Source organism: Lactuca saligna, chromosome 8 (genome assembly GCF_052625555.1).
Source record: "Lactuca saligna cultivar CGN05327 chromosome 8, ASM5262555v1, whole genome shotgun sequence".
NCBI lineage: Eukaryota > Viridiplantae > Streptophyta > Magnoliopsida > Asterales > Asteraceae > Lactuca > Lactuca saligna.
The window spans coordinates 124,462,720-124,482,021 of record NC_136424.1 but is presented as its reverse complement, the minus strand read 5'-3'; the positions used below and the strand labels follow the sequence as shown (position 1 = coordinate 124,482,021).

Sequence of the window (19,302 nt, the reverse complement as noted above, 5' to 3'; positions counted from 1 at the left end):
GGATCCTCAAAAACATACACTCCATCTCGTGTGTACAATCAAGTCGGCGCCTTCCTGTGATCCTGAAAAATACTGAAAACACATAACACATAACACGGTAAGCACAAAGATTAATAAGATACTCAAAATACCATACACATCTCATTAGCCTCTCATGGCTATGTCTCGTAAAGACCCTCCGGTCCATGTGTCTTGGTGAGGACCCTCCGGTCTCATAACTCGGGTTGCACCCTCCGGTCTTAAATCAATAAAGCTCGGAACAATAGACAACATGAATCACAAAGACATAATGCAGGATATCACAATTCTCAATATAAGCATACAAGACGATTCCTTCGCACAATGTCACCACTCACGGTAAGTATAGTGAGAAGACTTACCTCTTAAGTAAGCAAGAAATCCTTGTAACCCTCAAACGGTCTAATCCCCGCCTACACGTCGTAATCATATCTAATTAACACTTATCACCTCAACCTAAATAAGTTAAGCTAACCTCTTTATCTAACCCTTGGAAAGGATAAAAGACCATTTTACTCTTCCATAGTCTCCAATCCATGTCTTGACCAAACCCTAAAATTCAACAGAAGTTAACACTCGAGTCAATAGTCCATGTTGACCCAACTCGTCGAGTGAATCTATGTGACTCGTCGAGTTCCCTCGTTTCCTCAGAAATGTCGTGAAAATCCAACTTAACTCGTCGAGTTGTCTCATCAACTCGTAGAGTTACACATGTCCAAACTCATCGGGGAAAACCCTAACCGACTCGTTAAGTCAGCTCACTGGCTCGTCAAGTCCTTTCAGAACCTTTCCTCATTCAGACGTTTTTAGGTAGAAATGATGTCTCATACTCTGGATCTAGCCTTTTAAGGCTCACTTATCACGTAAAGCTGCAAGCTTTACGTTCATGAATGGCATTTAGGGCTCAAAATGCCCAAATAAGCTCCATAAAGGGTTTCATGCATGGAGACTTGCCTAAATCTTGATAAAGCTTGGATCTTTGGGCTCATGGGACCTCCTTTTGTCCAGATTTGGAGTCTCAAATCCATGACAAGCTCCAGCAACTTAGGAACCACAAGATAAGGGGGAAAAGCCCTAAAACTCTCTAGAAAGGGATTTATCAAAAGAAATGCTCAAGGTGGTAGCTTTTTACCTGTAAATTGAAGCTAGCATAGAGAAACACTTGATCCACTAGTCTCTTCTCGTTCCAAATCTTGCTACTCTTCACTATTCTTCCAAATATGCACTAAAACACCCAAAGTTAGCTCCTCTCTATCTCTCTCTCTCTCTCATCTCTCTTAAATGGATTCACACGATTAGGGTTTCTTACAGAGGGTTAGAATGATAAGAGAGGCGGAAATTTGGTTGATTCCTACTTCATTATTTTTTGACCCAAACAATATCTATGTATAAGATGAAGGTAACTATGCACTCACTTGTTAAAGTGGATGATTGGAAAGTTAGGCAGCGTTTCACTTTAACACTTGGTTTTTCCATTGATGTGACCTAGGTTCAATTATCACTAAATCTTAGTTTATTATTTCTTATGACAATTAATAATCGAGATCCCTCAATAAACCCAGTGTAGACAATCTATAGCTGATAAGAGACAACCAGGTAGGGTCCGTATGGTATATAGAGTATACTGTTTGGAAATCTCATTGTAAACACCTTATTAAATCCAACCTAGACATTATCCCCATAAATAGGTCAATCAATATAACGACTTGAAATCACTGAAAAATCTTAATTATAGGTTCATAATAACGACTATGACTATAATTAAAAATTACACTTAAATAAAATAAGCGTAGCTTAACTTACAAAATAATCTAGTGAAAATTAGGAAATTAAACAGACAGAATCTCGATCGGGGAGCTTCTATTCTTCGACTATCTGACACCGAAGGGCCCTTCTATAGTGACCGGGAACTAGGGAGTATATAAAATAAGGAATAGAAATGATCTCTATAGGATTCGAAGGAAGGATGTGAGAAAAATGAGTTGGAATCGAAAGTTTATATAGGCTTCTTTGGGGTACGTGTCGTGCACCCTGTCCCCTGCATCATGCATCTGGTCGACCATGGTAACGTGTCGCTCCATAGGTGGTGCACCGTGTCGCAATCTCGTGGGTTGTCGATACGCGCCACACATCTTGTCTATGTGCGCAACTGCGCACGAATGTTTATAATATCTTATGATATGTGCATATTTAATCATATACTTCGTATAATATATAAATACTTTTTAGCTATTTTGTCTCGATTTCTGAACAAAAGGTACTTAATTATGTTAAAATTACATTTTCATCTTTAAAGACATGCTCGAGTGAAGAAGGAAGCGGGACTAGCAAACTGGAAGCTTGGAAATTGAAGTTTGAAGAAAGAAAGCTTAAAAGAAGAAAAACCCGGCAATTCGGCCATCAACTCGACGAGTAGAGTGGAAGATTCACGATTCAATAATGCCTTGTCGTACATGCATTTTAAGTGAAAAACCCTTGGTGTTGGGTCTAAAAACTCGACGAGTTGGTGTGTAATTTTGGATTATCTATATAAATCGTTTATTCCTGAAACCCTAAGATAGGTTGGAGACTTTTAGCGACTAATTAATGATCAGAAAGGTTCTTGGAGCTCTGGTTTTTGAGAATTCAACATAGAGATCAATTTGGAAGAGATCAAAGGCAATAAACATTACTCTTTTCTTAATCTTTTGCATAAACCATGTTTAAATCATTAGATTTTGATTTTCGGATGTTATCTGTAATAGATATGAGTTAAAAGCTTCTTACTTCTGTTTAGACTAGATAAACTTATAAATATGGTTTTATTGAATGGCTTGGATTAAATTGATTTGGTGAATTGTCTTGTTAAGCTTGTTAAAGACCCTTATGTCTTAATGATAATTATTATCTATTAATAATTGCTTGAATCATATCGTTTTGTGAAATCAATATTGTATGCCTAGTATTAATGAATATGAACCCAGGGTTAACTAGAAAATAAATAAATTAATGTGTAAGCGTATGTGATGAACAACCACATATGAGTTGATTGAATTGATAAAATTGATTAACTAATATTACAATCTTACTTGATCTGAACTGAACACTAGGAAACTTTTTGGTTTAATCAATTGGTCACTGTTTGAATTAACATGTTTGCTAAAAGATTAGTAACAGTGAACATGAACCAAATCACACTAGAAATCGGTAGCCAATGATATATTAATCCATTGCACTTGCCATAAAATCAACCATTGGGATAAGTGAATCGAATATGAACAAAAGTCTCTTTTAACATTGAATCTAGTTATCTTCTATTCTCTTTAGTTGTTAATTGTCTTTGTTTGAGTGTTATTTGCCTACTTAAGTTTCTAGTCTTGCAAAGAGAAAACCCTCTTTTATTACTTGTTTTTATTTAGGTAATTCTATTAGTTATTTTTAATTGTTACCGTTCCCTATGTTCGATACCCTACTTGCTTGAACTATATTGTTAATCGATAAGTACATTGCATTTCGAGTGTTTAATTTGTGTTTAAAATTGTAGGATAAATGTAACACTTAGTTATTTCGGGTCAATAAAAGTCAAACCATAAGTCAATTATGCCAACAAAAGTCAAATAGTTAAAATTAAATCATGGAAATTCATATTGCTTTTGAGGTTTTCGGTTTTAGGAATCCAAAAATCAACAATCACATGCTAACTGAAATCACCATTTGTGGATTAATTAGGACCGAAATCAATGCCTTGGCTGAGAACACCCTGTGAACGAGAACCCACTAAACCGAAATCTTATCTGGACCAAGAACATGCAAGGCCGAGATCCTTTGGACCGAAATCGAGGTGACTTCGATTGGAGCCTTAGACCGAAATCAAGGAGATTTCGATGAGGATATGCCGAAATCATCAGTTGAAAACGGTTGCACTTTTCCCAAAGTGATAAATTACATTTACAATGCATATATCACATCACCTTTACCCCATACATACATACATACATACATACATACATACATACATACATACATATATATATATATATATATATATATATATATATATATAATAGGCTTAGACAGTTAAAGTCTGTTAAAAATTATAACTTTCTCGTCCGACGTCCGTTCTCGACAATCATTATATCGATTGGCTCCTATTAACGAGATCTTCTATTTTCGTTTAGATTGTTTCGAGTAAAAATCAACTGATCTAAAATTCGATTTCTGAGTTGTATATTGTTACGTTGAATTTTAGAAAAATCATAACTTCCTTTAATAAAGTCAAATTTTGACGTTCTCTATATGTACACTCTTTGTTTAATGACTACTACGACTTTCGTTTAGATCACCGAGGCTAAAAAGTAATCTATCAAAAAATTATTTTTTACGATACCCAGAGTCGTACCGATTTAATCGCGAAAATCCGAAGAAACATAACTTCTTCATATAAAGTCAGATTTCAGCGTCCTTTATATGTGTGGAATCCTTGTCACAAAACAAATATTATAACTTGGTTAACATTATTCATCCTAAATAATCTCCTATTTAAAAGTCATTATTATGCCATATAATAACTTAGTTGCCTAGTCAGAATTTGCAGGTGTTATAGTTTTTCACAAAGAATATTTGCACAATCCTACTGCATGTGATACTGAGGGATTGTATTTGGCACATGAAGATAAACATGAATTTCCACGAATTATCGATAACATTGATTGTACGCATTGGTCGTGGGAAAACTGTCTAACTGTATGACGCGATCAATTTACCCCAGATAATATAGGTTAGTCGACTATGATGTTGGAAGTTGTTTCCTCTCTGGATTTATGGATATGACATTCGTTCTTTGGAGTTGTAGGGTCTAACAATGACTGTAATGTTCTTGGCCAGTCCCCTATTTTCAACAATATATAGACCTGGAAAGCACTTGATATGTCCTTCACTATGAACGAGCATCCATACAAACATGGTTACTACCTTTGTGATGACATACGCGGTACCTCAAACTGAAAAAGCAAAGTTGTTGACAAAAAGACAAGAATATGCTAGAGATATATAGAGGGCATTTGAAATCCTCAAACAGACATGACATAGTGAAATATGTTGCACAACTCTGCGATATGGAAAAGTTAAAATGAATAATGCATGCATTTATTATAATGTATAATATGATTATTAAACATGAATGTATAGTGATTTGCATGTATGATGCGAACGACATAGGTAACCCAACTTAAGAGTTCATAATCGGTTCAACTGAATTTTTAGCAAAAGTAATTGAAATTCAAAACACCGAAACTTATTTCAATCTTTGAGAAGATCTAGTGAAACATATGTACCAATACAACATGAACAAAGAATAGTAATATCTTTGAATTATGTTTTTATGAAACTTTTATTTTATGTAATTTTAGGATTATTTTTGAATGAAGGTAAAACAATCTGACAGAGCATCTGTACCAAAACACATACGTGACATATCATTTTATTCTCTATAATATTTCTTCTATTATTCTCAATACACTATATGTAAAACATCTTTCTGAAGCCTCTCAACCCTCTCAACACTCTCAATTTTGATTAAAAAATATTATACTATTTACTAAAACAATAATTGAAATGGTTTAATGATAATTAAAATCCTAAAACGAGAATTTGAAATCTTAAAATGATAATTAAAATCCAAATGTATAAGTACTTAAACATGTGGGAGATGAAAAGAGTTGTGAGTTGGAAATTGTCTTAAGCCCGCTCAACCTAACCCATTGGGGCATAACCACGATAGCGTCAGGCCTGCTGACCCAAACAGTTTTTCTAACCATAATCAACCGGCTCCGTGCACCTTTAGTACTTCAAAATACTCAAAGAAAGAAGAAAACATATCCATCGAAACAGACCACATCAACCTAGTCCATCATAATTGGTCTCCCATTCGTTATTATAATAAAAAAATAATAATAATAATAATAAATAAAAAATCCTTATAATCTAAGCGATAGAGCAACATTAAAGATCGGATCCAATGATTCTTTAATAATGTGATTTTTTTAATCGTTCTCCAATTGGAATCGAAACAAATCAGATATTTGGGGCTTATGCCCACCTCTACAACACCACCACTCATCATGTACAAATTACCAAGTCGAAATTTATCTTACTTAGCCTACCAACAAGAGATGGAAAAAATACTCAGTAACCATCGAAGAATCCACCCAAACCCGAATTGACCGGGGAGGGAGATACCCCTCGGTCCTGACCACAATACTTATATAATCTATAAATAATAATCTAAACTGTATATGTCCAATTTTCTTTAAAAAAAAGATCGGACTCCAAACAAAAGCTCACCAATATAGGCATTTAAGGGCAGTTCCTAAGCCCTTAGAGTTTGATCGAATTCATATGAATCTACCCAAGTGACAACTTTTTGAAAAACGAACACAACGTATGCAACAAATCTCCAAATGACTCATTGCAGAGTAAACTTCCAAATCTTTCCAACCATATACTATACAAAGTAAATCAAAATACAAACAATTGATCGTCAGTTTTTCCAACAAACCATCAAGTTGAAGAATTTTGATGACGACATGCTCGCATTTTGTAATTTGTACAAACTCACTCGGGATTAACTTTTTTTTCACACATTTTTATAGAACAAAACACACATTTACCACATTATAAAAGTAACAACACACTTTTGCCTTTTTACGGATATATGTACTTTGACTTTGCCCATATACCATTAAATCCAAACAAACACACACACCTTGACCATTCTTTCAGAACGGATTTGACCTAAACAGAACTCGTCCCATATACATATACATGCCACTTTAACCAAACAAGGCGTAGACCAAGTCTCTAGCTAACCTATTGTGTAATTCATACTAATATCTTAATAAGCTCTCCATATCATATATGCTTTCTTGTCTTGCTCATTTTATATACTAAATATTAAGCAACCATGAGATTGCCCACACTGCTTGCTAACACAGTGCCCAAAATGAGCCCAATCCACACTGGAATTAAAACTCATGTACCCCTTTCACTATCAAAGGTGCATGATAAATCCATATTGACAACAAAAGACACAAAAAAGACAAAAGGGAAAGGGTATTATAGTAAAACAATGAAACCGTATAGCATCCCTCAAGGTCAAACCACAATTCCAGTGTGCCCATTAAGGAAAGATTCTGCATATAAAAGATCACAAACACATTACTTAATTTTGCTATAAATATAAACAAGAAATATATATAATAAAGTCAGTGATTAATTACTTGAATATGATTGGCCATGTCGGGAGCTTTCTCAATTGTGGTAGTAACACTGAAACAAAAGGCTTGTACAAAGACGTCACACAACAACCATACATCAATCAAATCAAACAAATGTTTTCAGAACTATGTGCACAGATCGACAGAAATCAAAAGTATGAACAATCAAACCAAAAAAAAAAAAGATTTACAGAAGCTAAAACCCGAGAGTTGATTTTTGGATATGTTTAGTTGTTGGCCTGAAAAGGAAGAAAGATGTGATTTGACCTGTATTAAGTGAGCTTTGGGCTTTTATACATATAGCTTCTGAATCATGAACAATGAACAATGAACATGAACCCATTCAATTTACATTCATAGTGAATAGTGATAGCTTCTTCAGCAAGGCACAAAAGCTGCTGAATTGGCGGTATATGTGAAATGACAATACACACCCTCACGAGTTTACTTAGCGGAAGAAATACGGCGTAAGGAGGAAATCCAACTGCTGGAAGGACCTGTTGTTGTAGTAGTTGTAGTAGTGTCTGGAATCGGATGATGATTAGTAGTGTTGTTGGAGTCTGATGGTTTTGTTGTGTATCTTTTTGGGCCAGATGATGATGGTGGCATTTGCGAATGACTCAACATCTGCCACGTCAGCATTATATACAGTTACTTTAGTTTAAATATATATATATATCAAAAAGTTTAAAAAAAAGATGGTTTACGTTTCTTTCAGGAGGATTTTCGGGAGTCATTCGGTTGATCGGTGATTTTATTTGCATGCGGATGCCGGGACTGGCGGCTGTGTTTGACCTCATACGGTCTGTTAATTCAGCTGAATAAGTAGCATTGTTGCTTCCAGTAACTGAAAGGAACACACACACACACATACACACATGTTAGTTTGATGAATATTATCTTAAATTTTTTTTTTCTTATATATAATATTTGATCTCTGACCTTGATGCTTTTCCATATCTTTTCGAATGGCCCCACTGCTGCTTTCTCCATGACCTTGCTGTAAAAGATTAATAGTTTTTATTAGAAAAATTAATGAATGAAGAGAGAAACTAGATTGAAAGAGGACTAACCAATCCATGTGGTTGAGTTTTATTCTTTTGTGACTGTTGGTATTTAAGAATTGTCCAATCAAAGATATAATCAAATTCAAATCCTGTAACAGATATATAAAAATATTATTTGCATGAAATAGCAACCTACTTTCACTGTTATAACTTTAATAAGAAATGAAAAGTAGCTTTTGATGAATTTCACTTGATATAAAATTGGTGTTTTTTTATTGCAAATTTATATTAAACTTACAAATTGCAACAAAAATACCTTCACGAGTGAATAATTCTCGGAATAAACGTTTGAGAAATCCATAATCAGGGCGTTGATCGAAGGTCAAGGAGTGGCAATAATGGAAGTATGAAGCAAATTCCACAGGGTGAGACTTGCATAGAACCTTAATGAATTGAAATTGTAAGGCATAATAGAAAAAAAAAAAAAAAAAAAAAAAAAAAATCAAGATTTAAACTCAATTAGATAAATCACATGGTATATTGGCATGTATTCACCTCAATTGGAGTTGACAATTTCTTCTCACATATTTTGTCATACTTCTGCTTCTTTGTGGCAGCTTTTAGACCCTGCCATGGAAGGCTAGACACAAAGTTTATGGTAACAAAATTAACATTGAAGGAATTATAAAACTTAAAAAAAAAAAAATACATCACAGCAAAATTGGGTACCTTCCTCTAAGAAAATATAGAAGTACATATCCAAGAGACTCTAAATCATCACGTCGACTTTGCTCTACAAAAGAGATGACAAAAATGAATTTTAAGTTTTCTCCTATATTTTAGGGTGATAATATCATTCATTCAAGTTCAGTGAAACCTATTCTTAGTTCTTACCAATTCCAAGATGAGTATTGCAACTTGCATAACGTGCTGTTCCAGTTAAATTTTTGTTCTCCCTGAAAAAATAGGTAGCAGAATGTATAAAACCATTAAATATGTGATTTGAAATCATGCAAGAGAAGGGATAATGGGATATTCAAATTTAGGAAGTCCATATATGCTGAATTGAAAGGTATACCTGTAAGGAATGTGTCGATGTGTTGTTGCATCACGATATCTTTTTGCAAGCCCAAAATCGATAATATAAACCTAATGGATAAAATGAAAGCATGTGTGATAATGACATCATTGCAAAATGACTTGGTGATTTGTAAGAAGTAGAAAAGTAAGGCCTTTATTATTACCTGGTTTGCTTTTCGACCAAGACCCATGAGAAAATTATCAGGCTTGATATCACGATGCAAAAACCCTTTAGAGTGTACATACTCGATTCTTGTAATCTACACACACAGATAGATTAGCTTCTAAAATCTCAATTGATCTAGTGAAGAACAAACAGATAATGACTTAACAGAAACTATGAGGTTCAAAACCTAGAAGTTGATGTCTATAGAATGGAGGTATAGTGTTTGAATAGGGTGTAAGATGCATAGTTACCATTTGATCAGCCAACATTAAGACTGTCTTTAATTGAAATTTCCTCCCACAATAGACAAATAGGTCCTCAAGACTTGGTCCAAGCAAATCGAGTACCAAAATGTTATCTTCTCCATCTACACCAGACCATTTTATGGCAGGTATACCACCTACAAGTGAAAACAACCATTGAAAATTGATGTAATGATATATATCATTTCTAAATAGAAGACACGAAAGGGAACGAAAACATGTATATCTTTGTTATGATAATGCTATACGTACTTCCTCCCTGAAGAATATTGTATAACTTGGCTTCATATAGAAGTTGAGGATGTTTTGTCTTATTGTTCTCCTGCAGTGTCAGCAAAAAAATATCACAACTGAGCTCATGTTACACTAAATGACTAAAATAAGCAATGCATGTACAAAACTATGAGTTCTGATGGATTACTTTCACTTAATTCAGTCTCTGTAAACTTAACCTTAACCTTAAGCAAAAGTAAATAAACAATATAAAGGTAGTACAGCATAGACAGCCAAAGGAAGTGAGGAACATGCTCTGATTACTTAACATCATAGATAGAGTCATAGAGCAGACAACTTTTATTGCAGAAACAGCAATGGCATGCTAAGTAGCTGGAATACCATTGCAAAAAATCTGGATTCAAGCTAAATCAGTTCATAATCGGACTAAAACCTGCTACAATTCGGATCATAAACCTCAAATTCAATGCTCCCTAACCCTAGTGAAACAAATTCACACCGATTGCCTTCAGATTCAGCAATTGGAAGCAATATTCAACATAATAACTAGTTAACTACAACTATCTCATATGTTGTCCTATAAACTGATACGAGACCTCACAGCAGCTGACCTAGTTCAATCGCACTAAAACCAATCTAAAAAGTCATTCTTCAAACATAATAGTGAGTTACCAATCAAAAAATGAACAAAAAAAGTAACTGCAATTAATCATGTTCAACACTTACGATCTTCACGGCGACGATTTCAAACGTATCAACATGCGTGGCTGCACAAAAAATCCTTAACTCTCTCAAGTTCAATTTCAACAAAACTTACCGATTTAAGCAAGAACAACAAAAACTCAAAAGTAAAAGTAAAACCTAGATGAATTTCACCGAAGGATCCACTTCCGATCTTCCGACCGAGTTTGTACTTTCCTCCGACTATCCTGTCCATATATGTAGATACACGTTTTCCAGATCAACAACAACAGCTTGACGAAAAATGAAACCGGAGCAAGTCTTCCTCGAAAATTTGAAGGAGATAAAGATGAAAGAATTATTGGAGAGATGAGAGGATTTTGTGTATGTATTTGTTTATTTTATTATTATATTTTGTTATCCAAAAACAGAAACTAGTAAGTGCGGATGGCTTCGTTAACTGTTGGACCGAGGACTTGAGTTGGACAAAACGCGTAGGGGGGGTAAGATGTCATAATATGTTTGTAAGAAGGAGAGATATGATGATAATACAAAATGAAGGGTAAGATTTGATAATACGGTGTAACGGGGTGTCGGTTGCTGGCGAGATGAACAGAAATCATAGGTGTCAATCAACCTTTGAGTTTTGAGGGTATTGAAGTTATATAATAGGAGTAAAATGTAGGGGTGTTATGGTAAAAAATTTGGGTTTCGGGTAATTCGGATAAGAGTAATTCGAGTATTATCTGATTTTAAAAAAAAAAAAGTTAATTTTTTAATGACACCTAAAAATAAATGTAATGAAATAAGTATGTCGTGTTAAACTTTGAAAATTAAGATTTTTTACTTAGTAATATTTGAGATATCAATGAGTCTTTTCAAACTTTTGATCTTGGGTTGATTTTTTTATTTTTATTTTTATTTTTATTATTTTTTTTTTTTTGGAACTTGATCATTGGTTGGGTTGTCAACTTCAATCGTCTCATCTTTTACTTCAATATAGTAATCCATTGGTGACGAATACCAACGAAGAGCGGACGAGGTATGAGGATTTTTTGACGTGGAGAAAATAGAACGGGCCTCAACGAGGGAAATTGGGATTTAAGAATTGGAAGGGACAAATAAACTCATAAAAAGGACATAATTTGTTAAATATATTTCAGGTAATCAAGTATACCCGAAACCTAAACAACTTACCCTTTATCCAACCCGAAAAAAATTCGGGTTACCCACTTACCCGAAAAAATTAACCCGATACCCGATACCTGAAAAAATCGGACAGATAATTCGGGGGTAACGGGTATTTTTGACAGCGTTAGTAAAATGTAAGGGTTAAAAACTTAAATTAGCAACTTTGTTAAAACTTTATGTATCGGACATTAGGTACTTTTTTTTGGGAGTTAGAGGATTTAATGACACAATTGGATCAATTAAGGTTAAAGCGATATTGGATAACTTTTAATTTGATTTTTCTTGTATTAATATTTGAATTTTATTAAAACATAAAAGTTTTAAATATAGGTAGCGGTAAATGACCAACAAATTATATATATATATATATATATATATATATATATATATATATATATATATATATATATATATATATATATATATATATATATATATATATATATATATATTCTTCTTGTAGTGCAAAAGAGGTTGGGTGGTAAGAAATTGCATGTCAATATTGAAAAGGAAATAATAGATTGTGTCATTTTTAAATGTGTTAAAAGATAAGTATGTTATTGAAATAAAAAGTTTTACGAAATTCCTTGTCAACAAATGACATGTTAAGGATAAAAAAATAGTCAAAACAACTGGCGATCACGATAATTAGCGGGTTTATTGCAATATATATATATATATATATATATATATATATATATATATATATATATATATATATATATATATATATATATATATATATTACTATCTTATAAAACAAATTCCACTATTTCTAAAAATAGACTGAATAAAATAATAATATTTTTTAAGACGTTCAAATCATTAAGCTAATTGTACAACTAATCACTAATAAAATAATATTAAAATTTAAACAAACTCCTATAAATCTTCTCTTTCAAGGTTTTGACCAGATTTTTTTTCATCCAAATAAATACTCAACACCCTATAATTTGGTCATTTCATGATTTTTCTTTATTTTTAATATGACATGTTTCCTAAAACAAACTAATGATTGAATTGAAAATAATCATTCTCCATCGAAAAGAAATTAATTGTCGAAACAAACTATTTGTTGTCCGCCACTTTGCGCGGGTAAACGGCTTGTATATATATATATATATATATATATATATATATATATATATATATATATATATATATAATTTTTTAATGGATCAACATATAAAAGGATTTCTAATAATTAACCTAAAAGTCAGACGGTGAATCAAAAAATTGAAGAAAGAATGATGCACGAATTATTAGAGTATTATGTGTAGATGGTGAGAAATCAAAAAGTTGAAGAAAGAATGGTGCACAAATTATTAGAGCACTATGTGTACGTGACACATGTTGCATGTGTACATCATAATTTCCAACAAAAATACCTAAGAATTTGAAACATTTAAATTATAAATAAAGATCTAACATTGAGGGAACCCACAATTCTTTTCTTTTCCAACTCATTTGTTATATCATTTTTTCTCTCTCAACATGGAGGGAACCGACAATAATTTTCTCATTCAAATCACTTGTCACATCAGTTTTTCTCTCATCTCACTTCAACCGTTCCTATCTCACAATACATGAAAACTCATCTTTCTCATCATTCCCAACCTGTAACAACCGAAAATTTCCAATTCATTATTAAGAAATTAAGGAAAATGGTGTTTACGGATATAGAAATCAAGAATTTGAAAGTACATTGTTATTTGGAAAAAGTCAACATGCTGAACTGACGCCGTGTGGCTTAAAAGATGTGAGGCGTGGTAAAAAATGCATCATGAAGATTCAATAAATGTGTTATGTGTGGGTGACAATTAATGTGACAGGCAAGTAGGACATGTAGCAAGAGGTTAGGGCACGAAGCAGTAACTCATGTGACACATGGGTCACATGTCAACGTGTATCACAACTAGTATAAATACCTTATAACCGTCTTTTGTTGTATGTTTCTCTGACGAGAACTACGAAAACTCGAGCAAGGACTTGCAGCTTAAAGAAGCATGTATTAGCGTTGATATACGAGGAACTGATCACAGAACTAGATAAGGTATTCTATCATCTCGTTATTATGTAATTATAGCTATGTAACGTGGTTATAGAAAGGTTGTTAAAACCTGAGTCGGTTAGTCGAGTTTATAATATGGTGTTATTATGAGCTCAATAGTAAGTTTAACAGTTGAATTCCACGGTATGATTCTTGATCAGAATGACAAGAGTTATAAACCCTAAATTATAGGATGATTAGAAGTGACTGATCGAACTGACGATTTATGTGATAAGCCATTTAATAGATTTAGTATAAGACTTTGATGAGTCTGGTAACAAATGGTTACCATTTTCGGTTAAGGGTCGAATAAATGACCATTATGGTAGACGTGATAGTAAGCTTATACAAGTTTCTAAGGAACATTGTATCCTGATTAAATAGTGTTGGTGATTTTAGTGTCACCTAGAATTTTGTATAATTGGAACATGAATGTGAGCTAAGGGGCTTATCATTTGTGCTCTATATTATATATTTTGGTGAATGCAGAGTGCATGCATATATGAGATTGAATTATAAGTCGGTATGACAGAAAGACGGGGGTCAAAGGGGTCACGCCCCCTTACAGGGTCATAGGGGCAGAGCCCTTAGCAAGGTCCAAGGGGCAGAGCCCTGGCAGAGCCCTTGGTGGTCTTCGGAAATTTGAATTGGTTTCATTATGGAAAAACCAAATTATAATGGGTGATTATGGTAAAATTAACAAGTCGTGTCAGTTTTGGAAACCATTGATTATGCCATTAAATTCAAGATTCTCCTAACTAATTTAGAAGATAACAATCCTGATATGTCATGTATGTATACAACCATCTTTTGAGGCGTAAACATAACCCTTCTCAACTATTCTTCTTCTAAAATGAACTCATAATTCTTTGGCGACATGGCTTGTGTTTCTGTGCCTAGATACACAAGTGTCCTTTTGGATGATCCTGTATTGGATTTCCTATAACCCTATCAGTTCAGAAAGTGAACATACATGATCCATAAGGAATCTTGTTTTCCACTATCACCCTAATATTCCCCAACAAATGGGTTCTGGCAAGGTGATAAGTTGGTAGGTAGCGCAGACTAACTAGCCAGGTGAGAACATGTAGATTTTATGGGTACATAGCAAAATGAATTGTTTATGTGAAAATGTTTGATAATAAGCAATTCTTTTATATGAAAATGTTTTGATGCATGAGTCTTTAATTCACCACACTTATTGAATTGATAAAAGGGGAATATTGGTATTTAAAATTTTGAAATGATAGCATGTCATATTTGTAATGATTTTTATATCAGCATTGCTATTTATTTAGTATATGCTATTTGATATTAATTGATTGCTCATGATGAGTTTTCATTATGTCGTGATATGAATGCATTTATAGTTTTTGCCTTTTTGGTAAAGGTAAAGGATTCAGATCAATCCTTCATAAAATGAAGCGACCACAAGGAATTATTTGTTTAGTTGTGGTTAGTAAGGAGTTGGTTGTGAATCGCTTAGGGATATGAATTCCCTATATTTGCAAAGTTTATGTTTTGGAGTACAAATTCCCATATATGCAAAGACTTATGTGTTTTGGGGCATAGATTCCCCGTATATGCAAACGAATATGTTTTGGGATAAATATTCCCCATTTATGCAAAGTTTATGTTTTGGGGATATAGATTCCTTGTATTTGCAATTTATCCGTGTATCTAATGTTTCTAGGTAATAAGTACTTGTATGTGTGAGTTATGTTTTGAGTAATAAGTCCTCATATGTAGGGTTATGTTTTTTGGACATAGATTTCCCTTATGTATAATTTAATGTAAATTTTATATTATGACTTTCTTGAATTTACATAGTTGCCAGTGTGTTTTAAATATGATTTTGAAAGAATGTTTTGAACTCTGACTATAACGTCCCATTTTTACAACAAAAAAATTCCATTTTTATTAAGGTAAAACCTCCAAATTAGAAATCCATTTAAAAAAACAAACCATTTATTTCGAATTAAAATTATTAAAAAGAATCAGGGTGATATAAATGTCGCGGAATCCTTAATGTTGTTGATGCATGTGTACAGTCTCGCTTTCGTCTTCCTACGATCACCGATAGAACCTTAAACATAAACAACTGGGTAAGCATAAAGCTTAGTGATTTTTCCCAAAATAACCCATGTAACAAACATATGAGCATGCATACCTGGTCCATAATAATTAGATTGGATTACCGTGGCCCAATCAGTCATCAGACTGGAATACCACCATGTGACTGGTCTAATCAGTCGTCAGACTGGAGTACCCTGGGTTTGTTGGCTTGCCACATCAACCCAACCGCTCTTCCCGAGCCCCCGAGCATATGGCTTACATCTTATTCACACCATGTATCTTGTCCTACAACACATAGTTAGACCACCTCAACCTCGACCACCACCATATGTCGACATATAAACAAACCAGGATCAAGTATGCATATAATACATGCAATATCAATCATACAATTCGCTACCACCTACTGGATCTCTCACAACAAGCAAGAAAACCTAGATTAAAGTCCTCAGTCTATCCTATGTGGCTACATACAGTCCCAAGGGCATCCTTTTAATAAATGATAGCCAAAACTAGTGGGATGACATTGGTGCCTTCGACCCACGAGTACAGTGAGGAGAACTCATCTGAAATGAAGAACCCCGAGTTACTAAGACGCGCTTTCCTTTTTGTATTGCTTGCTCCTATGAATCCATTGATCACTAAAACCAAGTAAAATCTTAATCACTAGTCAAAACCCTCAAGTTTAACCTAAAGTCAAACTTTGTCAAAAAGAACTGTTACCCACTTCCGAGGATCGACGATTTATTTGATCAACTTCAGGGTGCATCTTGGTTCTCCAAGATTGATCTTTGTTCAGGATACCATCAGATGAGGATCAGGGATGAGGATGTCAAGAAGACAGCCTTTAGAACTTGTTATGGTCATTACGAGTTGGTGTTGATGCCTTTCGAACTCACCAATGCACTAACAACATTAATAGATCTCATAAACCGGGTTTACAGGCTAATGCTGGATCGGTTTGTGGTTGTTTTTATTGATGATATTCGGGTCTACTCTAAGACCAAGGAGCAACATGAGCAACACTTGTGAGAGGTGTTGGAGACCTTGAGGTGGGAGAGGCTTTATGCCAAATTCTCCAATTTTGTAAGAATATGTAACCATATGTACCTAGAGGTGAGATAGCCACCCGAACTGATGATCCTACTCTAAATCCACACCCAAACAAGGAACATGCATGAAAGCCTAAATCAAAAGTCCTTAGTAGGGGCGGGACACAAGCAATATAGGTAGGGGGCAAAATTAAGACTTCATAATTAAACTATATAAACAAGTTTTATTTAGTTCAAAATTATGACATATAAAAAGTTTAAACAAGAAAACTAATATAAAGATTTGTTAAATCGTTTATCAAAGTGGAACGCGATGATCTTTCGCTTTTTTATAAATCTTCTACATTTGTCTTTAAACTAATATTTTCAGTAAGTTTCCTTTCGAAGTGAAAAACCAATGAGTCATTCAAAAACTCGTCTTCCATTTTATTTTGTAACATTGTTTTAATGAGGTTCATTGTTGAAAATGATCTCTTTGTTGTAGCAGTAGAAGTTGGAAGAGTAAGTTTGAGACTAACTACTCGATAAATAAGATGAAAGTTCGCTACTTTTCCAGTCTTTATCAACCATTGACACAATTCAGACATAGATGTCAATAGTTTATAATCTGCATGTTGAACGGCATCAATCTCATAAAGTTGAAGTTGTATCTTCAAAAACTGCTTTCTCTTGTTTATTGAAATCTTCAGGATAAAACTTATCTACTAACTTAATTATATCACCACTTTGAAAAGGCTCAACACTTTTAGGATCTAAAGTTGTTGAAAGTTGTAGCAACTATGTTGAGCTATCATTGAAATGACGATTTAGTTCCATTATTTGACAATTAATTGCTTCGTAAAGTATATCCACTTGATAATGATGTTCAAGTGTATGATCTTTATGCTCGTTATGAGCTCGATCCTCTCTACTAAAGTAGGGAGATGACATATCGGGGATATTAATGTTGCGTTCCTAACAAAATGACTTAACAAGAGAGATCAAACCATCCCATATTTCATCATTCATTTTTTGTAATAACAATTTGGTAGATGCAACTAAGCTCAATGCATTACAAATATCTTGAGTTTGTCTTTGTAAAGCTTGACAAAGTAAATTAGTGATCTCCATTATTTCTTTATCAAGATGAAGATAAAAAATGAACTCAAATGTAGTAATAGCCTCATATGTTGAATCTATGTCGCCTTTGATTGCACTGGTGCCATTTTCAATAATTTTAAGTAAAGCTTCACAAGTTGGACTAAACATTTTTATTAAGCTCGAAACTAATTTGTGGTGAAAACTCCATATAGTATCACCAGCTTGTTGTAATGTACCAGATTGATTAAGACCTCTACTTGTATCTAACTTACCAATAGAAATCTTATATGCAATTTCCTCAGCTTGTGCATCTCTAATTTGGTCGGCACGCTTGGAGGAAGCACCAACAACATTGATAACAAAAGATAATTGAGTAAAAAACTTTTTTAATGCAACAACTCCTTGTGAAGTAGCCATTAGTGCTAATTGCAATCAATGGGCAAAACAATGAGTATAATATGCATATGGACAATCATTTGAAATCAATGCTTGCAAACCCTATAAATGACCTCACATATTGCTTGCACCATCATACCCTTGGCCACAAATAGACTTAAGATCAAGATTGTTATGTGACATTATAGAATAAATTGCATTCTTAAGAGTTTGTGATGTAGTGTCAGGTACATAAACAAGCCCAAAGAAACTCTCCATAACAAAGCCATCTTTATTTAAAAATATCAAAACAATTGATATTTGTTCTTTATTAGAATGATCACATGCTTCATTAACAACTAAACAAAATTTCCCACCACCAATCTTCGCACAAATCATCCTCCTCACCCTAGTTGAATTGACGGTGATATATACAATGCCTATTTAGGAGTAGTACAGAGCAATTCTTCCATCTTCATGTTAAAATCACCAATTGCCTTCAACATTTAACGAAAATTTCCTTTGTTTATGGAATATGGTCCTTCATCGTGGGCTCTATATGCAACTCCTTGAAAGGCACACCAACGTACTGCATAAATAGTAGCTTTCAATCTTAATCTATTACTTTTACGCTCTTCTTCTGTAAATGACTCAAACACATTTCGTATATCTTGTGCCTCATTTAACAAATCATCACATGATTTTTGTGCAACGTTGTGAAAAGATGTACACTCGGTCCCCATATGATGCAAAAAGCACAACTTTTTCCACCAACT

General features: G+C 33.7%; 2 protein-coding genes and 1 long non-coding RNA gene across 3 annotated transcripts; all 3 read right to left on the bottom strand.

Annotated features, from left to right (window-relative positions):
* Positions 1-6,989: 6,989 nt before the first annotated feature.
* On the bottom strand, positions 6,990-7,412 carry LOC145008452 (uncharacterized). The gene is made up of 2 exons (XR_013663451.1): positions 7,275-7,412; positions 6,990-7,187 (listed from the first exon to the last, which is right to left on the bottom strand). It is a non-coding gene; the product is annotated as an uncharacterized LOC145008452 (long non-coding RNA).
* Positions 7,413-7,517: 105 nt separating this feature from the next.
* Positions 7,518-11,097, bottom strand: LOC145008451 (casein kinase 1-like protein 3). The gene is made up of 14 exons (XM_078967060.1): positions 10,883-11,097; positions 10,748-10,788; positions 10,040-10,109; positions 9,776-9,924; positions 9,523-9,618; positions 9,357-9,427; positions 9,173-9,234; positions 9,008-9,071; positions 8,834-8,918; positions 8,595-8,721; positions 8,345-8,427; positions 8,214-8,271; positions 7,979-8,118; positions 7,518-7,898 (listed from the first exon to the last, which is right to left on the bottom strand). The coding sequence occupies exons 1-14, from the start codon at positions 10,956-10,958 to the stop codon at positions 7,716-7,718; spliced, it is 1,305 nt and encodes a 434-aa protein (XP_078823186.1). The 5' UTR covers positions 10,959-11,097; the 3' UTR covers positions 7,518-7,715.
* Positions 11,098-18,025: 6,928 nt separating this feature from the next.
* Positions 18,026-18,568, bottom strand: LOC145010071 (uncharacterized). The gene has a single exon (XM_078968660.1). The coding sequence runs from the start codon at positions 18,566-18,568 to the stop codon at positions 18,026-18,028; it is 543 nt and encodes a 180-aa protein (XP_078824786.1).
* Between the last annotated feature and the right edge of the window lie 734 nt (positions 18,569-19,302).